A 12,415-nucleotide genomic window follows, 5' to 3' on the forward strand; every position below is an offset into this window, starting at 1 on the left:
GATAGAAATGGCACTACACATGGAACCACACACACACCAAAGTAAAGGGACCCATATAACCTGTGGAGCAAATTTGGGTAGAGAAACCTCAGTTCTTGCTTCATGGGTCGATGGTCATCGAAGGATGGACATTCATCGGTAAACCTACCAATAGGGTGTTCTTGAACTCATTTAGTTTAAACATATACCTTAGGGTCAAAATCCCCTATAGTTGACTAATTTGCTTTAAAACCCTATGTATCATAGGAGAAGAACTGAGAAGTGATGGAAGCACACGACACAAGATCGTCTACTGTATACCATCATCTAGGACTCAAGGTGAGGGGATTTGTGTGACTTTTATGGAATGTTTATGTTATAATGCATACGTGGATGAGCATGTCATTTGCATATTATAAATCTATTCTTTAATTGAATGTGTATATTGCATAATGATATGAGTTGTGGGTGCATGTGTGTGTGTGATTGGGATGCAGCATGGCCAAGGTTGTGGGAGATTTCGATTATCGAGATTGTGGGAGATATCGGTACTGCATGTCTAGGGTGTGAGTGCATGGGGGGTATCGATAAATGGGATGCTGCATGGCCGAGGTTGTGGTATATTTCGGTTACCGAGGATGTGGGAGATACCAGTATTGCATGTCCATAGAGTGAGAGGCCATGTGGTCATGGTTGTGGGTGCAACATGGGCGAGGTTGTGGGACATACCGGTGACCGAGGTCATGGGAGATATCGGTACCGCATCCCCAAGCATGATGACCTTATATTTGTAATGTGATATGAACCATGATAGAATTCATTAGGTTAGGATAACCACCATGGTACTACAATCCTTGCCAATAGGGGTTTACGTATTAGCTAATCCAACCATCCATTGGACCGAGGTTGGGAAAATTTTTGGTGATCGAGGTGGAGGGTACCGGCGTCGTGACAAACCTATCACGCAATGTATGATTCAATGATGTGGTTTATATAGGGGATTATTAATAGGGGTTTGCGGGGTTGACCAATGGGTTTTCTGGGACCTGCAGGCTCTTGACTCGCAACTAATTTGTATCCTTGGGGATCGATAAAGGACATTCGTGATTGGGGATAACAACTATGTTGCAGTAGCACTGATATCCACTATGGACTTAGAATCTATTGACTTGGTTTGTTTCCCAATAATCTGGTTCATGTCATTGCATTCATCTTGTTGGGATTGAGCATTTATATTTTCCTTTTTTCATTTTATGAATTGTTATGATTGCTTGTGTGTTACCCCTCACTGGGCTTTATACAAGCTCATCACCCTCGTTGCTTCCCATTTTTAGATGTGATTCAAGAAACCATCTGAAGTATGTGGCTAAGGAGCCGGCTTTCTATAAAGGTGACCTCTGGGATGAGGAGCTAGCTATGCACGAGGACAGTTGCGTATGTGACGACTGTGCAATTGGAGCACGCTGAGAATAAGAGTATCATCTTCCATTTTGATTCTTTTTGAACTTATTAGATATAGCCCTAAGGGCATAACTGTAATTAATACCCCATTGTGAAAACATTATTTTTTGGTAAATATGGTAAATACTATTAAACTTCACCAGTTGTATATATTTGATTATTATTATATATGTGGTCGTAGAATCATTTTATAGCTTTATGAACTTAAAGTACTGCATCGTGGATCATGGATAGATTGCAGACATGTGTGTGTGTCCATGTCACCAGCCTTCAAGTGAGTGGAGGCGGGATGTGACAACTATAGTTAAGACATCGAATTAAGAAAAACATAGAAGGCTAGAAAAAGGAAAGCACCAAAGAGGCCATATCCCCATAAAAGATTAGCATTCTTTAACTCATCTCACTTAGATGTTAGAAGTCGTAGGAAAAATCAGAGGTCAATATCTCAATCGCATTTTGATTTAGGCCTTAGCCAAGATGAGATAAATCACTGAGATTTATGAAGCTGGGAAGATCTGAGATCATCACATCATCACAGAGAGTTTGGAGGTCCCCTTTTAGAGCTGGCACTCGTCCCATGGTCTCTCTCTCTCTCTCTCATTTCTCTTGCAAGTTTATTTCTGAAATTCCAAAGATCTAGTAGAATAATTTCTTGTTTTATTTTCTTCATTAGAAAATTTGACTATCCAGATTTCAGTCGATTTAATTTTTGAAATTTCCTGGCAACATCTTATTTTCTGCTATCTATGTTTTATTTTGCTCGATGGATTCATTATCTAATATTTTTCTTTGTTGTTGAGCAGGTCATTGCAGCTAGATGCGGGGGAAGTTGATACTGTCAAATTATTACGTGTATGCCATGGATGGCTAAGAGTATAGTAGTAGATTTTAGTATATTATTTAACATTGGTTATTTTTTTAGTTATTTAGTTATTGATAGATTGTTGTGTGATAGAGTAGGGGGTGTTGATCTATTGTGTAAAGTTGTGGGAAGAATGAAATGTGGTGTAATGGTAGCTATTTCAGCCCTATTTATAAGCAAAAGTAAAGGAATGCAGATAGATGTTGAAATCTCAAATTATCTCAAATGAGAGGAGGTAGGCTTCCTCCCCCAAAGCTAGATGTTATAGCTTCTTCTGTAAGGCCAAACCACCTTTGTTCTCTCTTATTTCTTCTATTTCCATCTTCTTCTTTTCTCTCTCTCTCTCTCTCTCTTATTATTTATTTTTCTTTTACCCCCTATTTTCTCTTATCTCCCTTTGTGCGCACTAATAGAAGTTTAAGGGAATGATTGGTCTGAAAGAATTCTTTTAGGATCAAGATGACTTATCATTGAACAAATATATAATATAATATTGAATCTAATTAATACATACTCAGATATATCTAAGGATTAAAGTATTGATATTGTATTGAAGAAGTACTCCACAAGCATTAATTTTTCTATGTTGTTCAATCTTCTTCTCCAAAGCTTTCCTTCTTGTCAGTCTTGTCTACTCCACTTTCTATGTAAATTGTCAATTGGTTACAAGGGTGTTGATTTTCTTTATATAAATGGGGAGTAGGGACTAACCATGAGATAGAGTACAAGTGGGACCATCCCATAATAGGACCCAATTATAAGTAGACTCATTGATCTTGACACTTTAAGGCGGTTACTGAAGCTCATATTAGGAAATCATTCCTGATTGGGCTTCATCCAACTAAGCCTACCAAACAACACCCAACTACTAATCCGACCCCACACAATGACTGGTACTGGCCTAAACATAAAAAAAGTTACAGGGCTGAGTTGGCTTGAAAGTGAGAGGGAGAGAAGTCGCCCCCCCTCCCCCCAATGGTGGCAGCATTGATTATAACACCATTCGTCACAACACTGAGATTAGACCAAATCACATGATCCAACCCAGGAGCTTGTCTAATCCCTGCCTTGGTGACGATGGGCCTGCCATGAGTGTAGCGCAACAACGATGACCTTAGCTACTGCTTGGAGCTCCTCAACCTGACAATAATGGTGGGATGAGTGCGGCTAGCATAATGTTGATCACCAACAAAGGTGGGAAATTTGAGATAGATATGCACTCGAATTGGCAATGGTTGTAGTCGTAATGTAGGTATAAAGGGTTTCATGATGTAGCCATGAGTGGAATCGTAAGATTGCAAAGGGGTGGCAGTTGTAGGGCAGCTGGCAGGGTGGGGGAGGAAGAAAAGAGGGGGTGGATGGTTTATAGAGGAGGGAGACGGTTGGGGAAAATAAGGAACGCACTCGAAATATAACTTGGCCATACCTCAAATATAACATTTATAAAACGTGAAGTGGCCAAAATATGAAATTTCAAACGTTAGTTATCCTAAGTGTAATTTCTACAAATGTTGGGTACCTGAGGTATCATTTTAAAAAACAAACTGTTATCTTCTCTCCTCTCTTCTCTCTTCTCTCCTTCTCCTCTTCCTCCGACTCCTCCAATGAATATTGATAATCCTTAGAGACTAGGTTTTCCAATGAAAGATGGGCCTTGATTCAATGGGGAAATGGAGGTCTCTGCAACTCCCTCTACCCCCCCCCCCAACCCCCAATTTCCCCACTCCCAATTTCCTGAAGTTCCCAAAACTTCTCAATCCAAATCAATCGTTTCTTGCAACTCTTTTATCTTCTTCAACAACCATTGAACCTACTGTTCATTCTAGTTTGGTGGTGGCATGCCCTACGACGAACATGTTGAATGATGTTAAGTGCCTGTTCTGTCAATGGTATTGGAAGTCATCCTTGGCCACGACCTGGAGGTCGGTCATGCCATCTACTAGCCATTGGAATGATGATAAGTTACAATTGAGATGAGAGTAGGGGAGAATAAGTCAGAATTGGAATGGAGAGAGAGAGAGAGAGAGAGAGAGAGAGAGAGAGAGAGAGAGAGAGGATAGAGAATGTAGATGAGGAAAAGCTGTTTGGTCATAATAGTCATGTCTTATCTATTGCTTACATTTCTTAACTACACATCCACCAAAATAACTTCTCATTTAGAATCCCACTTCCACTAAACTATCTCACAATGTAACAACAAAGTAACTACTCCCTACTTCTCAAGTAAATACACCCACATCTACTAACTATATAATTATATACTATGCAATAAGATGTAAGCACTCCTTACACGTAGGTATGTGGACAGCGCCCAAACATTCCAAACCTCTTAGAACCATCCTTGGATAATTACCCCACCCCTTAGTACCACCCTTATATTCCTCTTCTTTAAGTTCCTCCTCGTCAGTCCTGTACTCCTCTATTAGAAATAGTTGCTTACACCAGTGACCTGGGGTGAACCATTCATTACAATTGTAACACAATCCTTGATTTAGCCTTTTTTGCATTTATATCGATGACAGACGAGTGTATTGGCATAGTGGATTCGGCCATAACTGATGTGGTGTTGTTGGCTTGCATCTTGGATTAGAATAATCTGGCCAAGCCAATAGCGTCTGATACAGTGGTGGGGTAGACCGCCTTAACATTGAGCCGAATGGTCTCCTTAAGACCACTTACAAATAGACTGACTTGTTATGCTGTTGTTAGTCCTTGGTGGTCAACAACCTCTCGAACTGACTTTGGAATTCCTTACACTACCCCCTTCCTATAGTTTCGCAAGGTCTGCAAAGAAATCCTCATATTGGGTCAGAACAAAGTGAGTATGGAGACCTTCCTAGAGAAGGTGCCAAGTGACAAATTCTCCTTGCTCCTTAAGGAACTGGGCATCTCCTTATAGGTGGTAAGCCGCCATTGGAACTTCATCTTCTCGGGGAGTACGTTGAAACTCGAAGGATTGCTCTGCTCACATAATCCAACTTGTCGGATCCACAAATCCATCATTCCGTGGAAATTCCAGCTTCATATATTTATATATGGTAAGTCCCCCATTGTCGCTGTTCCCTACAGACTGGTCAAGGTCGTCGTGAATGACGAAGTGCTCCTCCCATGTTTGATCGACGAAGGTTGCATAGTTGTTGAACCTTGTCGTTAAGGACTGGAACATATCATGCATCTGTTTCAGAACCCTCTCTTGGTTGGTTGTGAGGTTTCCAATTTGATTGAAAATGCTGCCCGTCAGCCATCTCTGGCTTTGATACCAAGATGTTACGTGCTTGTCTGACAATGGCATTGGAAGTAATCCTCAGCCATGGACCGAAAATCAGCCACACATTTGTTTGAGGATCCTCTCTTGGTTGGTTGTTTGGTCATAATAGTCATGCCTCATCTATTGCTCAGATTTCTTAAATACACATCCATCAACCCACATCTAAATAACTTCTAATTTAGAACCACACTTCCATTAAACTACCCCACAATGTGATAACAAAGTTCCTACCAGAAAAAAGAAAAAAAGAAAAAAATGTGATAACAAAATAACTACTCCCCACTTCTTAAGTAACTACATCCACATCTACTAGCTTTATAATTATATACTATGTAATAAGATATATGTAACCACCCCTTACACGTAGGTATATGGCTCGATGAAATTTAGCTATTGCCCGGGAAGTAGTTGCAACCCCTGTGGCAGCCAAAGAAATGGAATCTAAAAAGGTATTTTGAAAAATACCATAACCTAAGAGGGTAATTGTGAATCCTAGGGGAAAGTGAATTATTCTATTTCTTTGGGTGCCAACCAAGTAAGTTTTTTCCGTGGGTAGCAACCTAACAAATAACCATAAATATGCATTCATTAATGTCAGGATCCCATAGTTTTTGCATTCCATTCGAGTCCAGTGAATCTTCACGTAAGTGAAGTGAGAGTTTCAATTACTTATGCTAGATTTTTGATACGTCTTTATCTTTTAACGAAATATTTAAAAGGTTAATAAAGATTTCTAAATATTCTTAAGGTTTAAATAAAAAAAAAACAAATTAAGAATCCCAACAAAAAGGGAAAGTGTATTCCCCTTTGATTCTGCCAGTAATCTCATTCCTATTAAAATACTAAAGATTATCTTTTTTTTTTATTTTTTATACCCTTTCTCTCCTCCTTTGATTCCTTTGGTAATCTCATTCTTATTAAAGGATAACTTTTCCACCCAAAAAAAATTAAAGGATATCATACTTGTCCGTTTTCGTTGATTCTTATTTTATTTATTTATTTAAATTTTAGGAATATTAAAATAATTTAATCAATCATTTAATTATTCCATTAAAAGATAAACATGTATCAAGATTTTAACGTAAGTGAACTAAGAGGGCCACTGGAATTCACCGAATCCATTCTTTATCATATCCATACGTTGGAATCAGTGGGCACATACGTGACAGTATCGAGAAGGAAACCCTGCACAAATCACGTGATATTCAGACGCTCCTCTCTTTGGATTTACTTCAGTTTTGGTTATCCCATGCAATCTAAAACTCCAAACTAAGTAAGCGACAAGAAGTCCCAACTCTCGAGACACCTCTTTCTCTTCTTATCCGACACAGCCCCGCCCACCGTCTCCTTTCAAATCAGATATTTTCTCTCCCCCAGCCCACACAAGTTAAGCCGCCTTCAATTTCCTGAATGTACGAGGAGCAAGATGACCTCTCCTTGCACGTTCGTTTTAGGACGCTTGGAATATCACTAACCGGATACCTCCTCAGCTACCATCCACTTCTCTCCCTCTCTCAGTCCTACGCTACTGCTCTTCCTCTATTTTGGAACTTGGAAGTCAAGTAGGCGTCTAGGCTTCAAGGTCACAAGACTCACAACTACCTCATTAGAAATTTAAACGTAAATAAGCCGACTTCGTCTAATCTTCATTGGAGATGAAGTTAGCATCTTAACAAGGGTTACCGAAACAGAAGTCCCACGATATAGGTCTATATGTCTAGACAGATATTTGCCCTCTCTCTCTCTCTCTCTCTCTCTCTCTCTCTCTCTCTCTCTCTCTCTCTCTCTCTCTCTATATATATATATATATATATATAGGGTTTTAAGCAAAACAGATACCTGAAGTTTTTTATCTTCGTGCATGACAGAAACATGCAGAGTTCCATTAATAGTTAGGGTTTTCCTTTTAGTTGTGTTTGAGGAGTGAGAAGGGAGAGGTGGAAGTAAGTCGGGTTTGAGGGGGCAACCGGATCGGATAAGATAGAAATGGGTTAATGGGGAGAGAATGAAAGTATCAAGGGGAATTTACCATCACTCCCCTACACTTGGCCTATATTTACTAAAACTCCCCTACCTTTTACTTTTTACTGATACTTCCTTGCTTTTCGATTTTTATATCTCTTTCTCTCCTCCTCTTTTTAAATGCTTAGATTATCTTTCCTTTTCACTTGTAACTTATTACATTCTTTTTCAAATTGATTGGTTCAAACATGGTTTGAACTAAACCACTAACAAGTTTTATCTCATCTAATCATCAAGGATATTATAAATTCAAAAAAGAATAATTTTGTATCCAATCTATATCTATATCGGTATCATATGTTCCAATCGGGTGCTACACATTTTTTATTTTTTTAATCCTTAGATTGGCTGAGACCGATACTAATCTAATACCGATAAAAAAATAGATTGCTAAATTTTTTATGATGGATGAGATAAAATATAATAATAATAATAATAATAATAATAATAATAAACAAACAGCATCCCTAATGATTGGATGAGACAAAATAAAATAATAATAATAATAAAATAAATAATATATTTAAGGACACATCAACTATGTCAATATCATTGATGATTGGATGAGACAAAACTTGTAAGTGATTTATTTCAAACCATATTTTAAACCAATCAATATGAAAAAAAAGTGTAATAGGTTACAAGTGAAAAGGAAGGGTAATATGAGTATTTAAAAAGAGCATGGGAGAAAGAGATGTAAAAATAAAAAAGTAGGGGAGTATCAATAAAAAAGTAAAAGGCAGGGGAGTTTTAATAAATATAGGCCAAATGTAGGGGAGTGATAGTAAATTTCCCAAGTATCAATTGAAAGCAATTGAATCTGTTATTGCCATGTGTCATGCAGATAGGTAGAGTTGGAGGAGAGTTGGGCGATGCCCGCATTGGAAGGGAGTTGAATCCAAAAAGAAATGTTGATTAGAGGGTGCCAATTGGTACAGTTTACTGAGAAAAAGAATGCATTCTCAACACCAAAATCGTATCAAGTCGATTTGGTTTTGGAACGGTTCTTTATTCGGTTTTCATAAGTAATAGATGGCATGATTTTTATTAGATTTGAAAATTTAGACACTAAGATACATATGGAAAAAAGGGTTATGTCTAGGCATTCCTTCTGCCAGATAAGCAGGGTTCTTTCTCCATATATTGTGATACATAATATATAATTGGAAGAGGTTGGGCATGCCGTCAGCTTTCGGTTAGCTAGTATAGTATACACCAATCATAGGGTTGGACACAAAGGGCAACGGGAGGAGAGAAGATGACACATGCTGGGAACAACCTTTTCCCATAGGCTTCATTTGTTTCCCCATGGAAAATTTTCCATGTAAAATTTTACAGTAAAATTGAATTTTCCAGCGTTTTTTTTTCAATTGGGAAAATTTTCATCATGGAATTTTTTTTCCAAAATCGATGCATTTATTGGAAAATGCCCCAACAAATTTTACCATTAAAATGGACGTAAAATGCTCGTAAAACACTGCAACTCTGCCTGATAAAATTGAAAGACTCGATAAAACCAAAAGAAATAGAATCAAGGACATCTCTTCCATTATCTTCCTTGAAGGTTTCTCTACCATCATCTTCCCCGATAGTGTGTCGGCGACCTGTTGCAAGGCTATCCTCTCTTGCTCTCTTCATCTCTTCTTCTCTCCTTCTCCCTCTTGTGATCCCCCTCTCTTAGTCACAACTTTGTAATTTGAAATTCCCATTCAAACTCTTCATCTATAAGACAGATCTAATCATACTCGTTAGTATTATTAGCTTCAGAGAGGAGAAAGATCAGAAGAAACTATCAGAGATGGTGGGGAGCCCTAGTGAAGGAATGGTTTATCAAGGCAAGGTACTCTGGATCAATTTGCAAAAGAAAGAGTCGGTACTCCCACCAAGGAAGTGGTCTGTGAAGAAACTGAAATGAAAAGGGTTATGATGTTGGAGTTTGGAATCGTCCTATCTACTGTTGTATGCAAAGAAGAGACATGTTCTTACAGCGACTAGAAGCCGCCAATTTGTAGTTGTAGATTATGCCCGCATGATATTGGATAGAATGCTCGAGAGTAAAGTTACATAACATCTTATCAGACGTTAATTGTTTGATTAAACGCCAAACAGAAATTTGACAGTAGAATAGTCATGAAAGAAGGTGAAGGCAAATGGGAGCCTTCTTTGATCAGCTTGACTAGAAGATATCTAAGAGGTGTTGGGTCATTGTTGCCTCAAAGGCTCAAAGTATTTTGAAATGCAGCAAGTGTACGCCTGCAAGCTAGTTGATGTACTTGTCCTACCAAGAGCACCTGCGACAATATAGTACTATCCAGAAGCTTGGAGGTGCAAACGTAGAAAAAGTTGTTTTTTTTTTTTTCTTATTTATTTATTTAATTTTTTGGTGGTAAAGTGTACAAAAACTGTTCATGCCTTAAAGAGACCAGACTTCTTGATCCAAATTTTGAATCTGTAACATCTCCACGTTAGATGCTCTGCCCATTGTAAATATGTCACAGTTTGCATGAAAATTTCTTCCCACCTATGTGGTCATAGACTACAATCTTCAATGAAAGATGATTAGCAGGTCTGGGCAGCCATAGTTATAGCATCTTCCCTTCCCCTATATGGTTCAATGATATTTTACTTTCAATTTTACCTCTTGAAAACAAACATTGGAAAATTGTCACTCATGTAAAATTTTTCGTATAAAATTTTTCATATAAAATTTTCACATGTAAAATTTTACGCATAACATTTTACATCGAAACAAACAGAACCTATATAATTATCATGGGAGATGGTTCCCAGGTAGCATATAACCTTCTACACATGCAAAGGCCAATGGAAGCATGTACAAAAGCATCAACAAAGGTGGAATTCCCACCTTTTATAGGGGTAGGAAGATCATTTTCCCCCTCGATGTCTTGGCACAGAGTCACGCTGCCTTTCAGACTTCTTTTTCACAATTATTATATAGGAAAAAGAAAGCTACCCGCTTGTGCGTGTCTATGCCTAAGTGTGGCATTCTATATCTATATATATATATATATATGTGTGTGTGTGTGTGTGTGTGTGTGTGTGTGTGTGTATTTGGTTTTGATACCATTTGATTTGTCCGAATGACTTTGCCTTATACACTAAAATTCTGTACCATACCGAAGAAGATTTCTTTTCTAGGTATTGAAATCATACCAATCCTTCTTTGATTCACTCTGATGTGGTTTTAAATGTTCAGTTTCGATACCAAATTAACACCCTTAAATGAGAGAAAGAAAGAAGAAGAAGAAGAAAGAGAGAATAGGTGAGATGTGGTTGTGAGGAGGTATCCGGTTTTTTCTCCTTACACGAGTCCAATAATTAGCACCCAAGGAGAGTTATCTTCCTTCCCCGTACGCTGAGCTAACCCGGACTCGAATCCAAATTCCAAACAGTATCGAACAGATTGCTGTCAGATTTGTGAAGATATTTCCTATATTTAAGCTCCCAACTACAGTGAGCAGTGAACACTGAAACGATTTTACAAAAAAAAGAAAAAGAAAGAAAGTGAACACTGAAACGACCTCTCCGTGGAGGAGATCATGATGGGTCGCTACCATAGCCATGAGATGTCTCCAAACCAGTGCGGGTCGACCCTAGTCCAAACCATCGACGCACCCATCTCTCTGGTATGGTCCCTTATCCGACGCTTCGATAACCCACAAGTCTACAAGCGATTCATCAGGAGCTGTTCCATCTTGGATGGCAATGGTGGCGTCGGTAGCCTGAGAGAGGTGAAACTGGTGTCGGGTCTTCCTGCTAAGACAAGTAGGGAGAGGCTGGATGTGCTAGATGATGATTCTCATGTTATGATCTTTAGTATAGTTGGTGGGGATCATCGTCTCATCAACTATCGCTCTACCACCACTGTTCATGTAATAGAAGAAGAAAAGCATGACCATAATGAGATTGGGAAGACGGTGGTGATTGAGTCTTATCTGGTTGATGTTCCTATGGGGAGTAGTAAGGAAGATACGTGTCTGTTTGCTGATACTATCATAAGGTGCAACCTTAGATCCTTAGCTCGTATCACAGAGAAGATGGCTTCTGTTCAGAATGGTGAATCTTCGCGTACGTGAATGTTCCTACTCCGTGGATATGATATCTATTAAATGAGGAGAGAAAATAAATGTTATATCCACAGACCAGGAACATTCAAGCACGTGAAGAGTTACCGTACTTGCTTCTATCTATAAATAATAGTAGTCTTAACTACTGGTTGTATAGTTTTAGAAACGGTGGACCCAGCTGGTTCTTTTTCTTTCTCTGGTTTGATTCTGGTTTTGGCTATTTTGCTGAGCCAAATAAAGATGGTTTGGATAAATCTTTTTTTTTTGGAAATCCCGCAATGTCCAGACATGCATCCTAATACATGGATGTATACCCTCAAGTCTCTCAACTATTAGATACTTGGTTGGGTGCCCAATGGGCTGGAATAGATCTTGTTTCACCACAGTTTTGATATTGTACCATGTTGGTGGAGGCATTGTGTTGATTATTGTCTGTAAGGACTTGTTTTGTATGAATCGGACCAAATCAGTTAACTCATGATAACATTGTAAACAACACCTATTTTACAACCAAGTGGTTTTTGATAATAGTTCTGCCAGCCTATTAGAAAATATTACTCTCTGTTAGCTCACCAGTCCTATCAGAATATATTTGGGCTCAGCCATGGGTGAAATGACCAACACATCTCTCATCAAAATTGGGAATTCCTTCTCTGTTGATGCTTTCACAAAATCCCATTGATCCTTACTGTAATACCCCACCTATGCATGTGTATGGGATTTTATGGGGTGTAA

General features: G+C 38.6%; 1 protein-coding gene across 1 annotated transcript; it reads left to right on the forward strand.

Annotated features, from left to right (window-relative positions):
- Nucleotides 1–11,116: 11,116 nt before the first annotated feature.
- LOC122058707 (abscisic acid receptor PYL12-like) lies at nt 11,117–11,959 on the forward strand. Its single transcript, XM_042621368.1, has one exon. The coding sequence runs from the start codon at nt 11,153–11,155 to the stop codon at nt 11,687–11,689; it is 537 nt and encodes a 178-aa protein (XP_042477302.1). The 5' UTR covers nt 11,117–11,152; the 3' UTR covers nt 11,690–11,959.
- The last annotated feature ends 456 nt before the right edge of the window (nt 11,960–12,415 follow it).

Source organism: Macadamia integrifolia, chromosome 13, assembly GCF_013358625.1.
Source record: "Macadamia integrifolia cultivar HAES 741 chromosome 13, SCU_Mint_v3, whole genome shotgun sequence".
In the NCBI taxonomy this organism is placed as follows: Eukaryota; Viridiplantae; Streptophyta; class Magnoliopsida; order Proteales; family Proteaceae; genus Macadamia; species Macadamia integrifolia.

Excerpts from the sequence above, each read along its gene's own strand:
- LOC122058707 (XM_042621368.1), top strand. The coding sequence starts at position 11,153 with ATGATGGGTCGCTACCATAGCCATGAGATGTCTCCAAACCAGTGCGGG.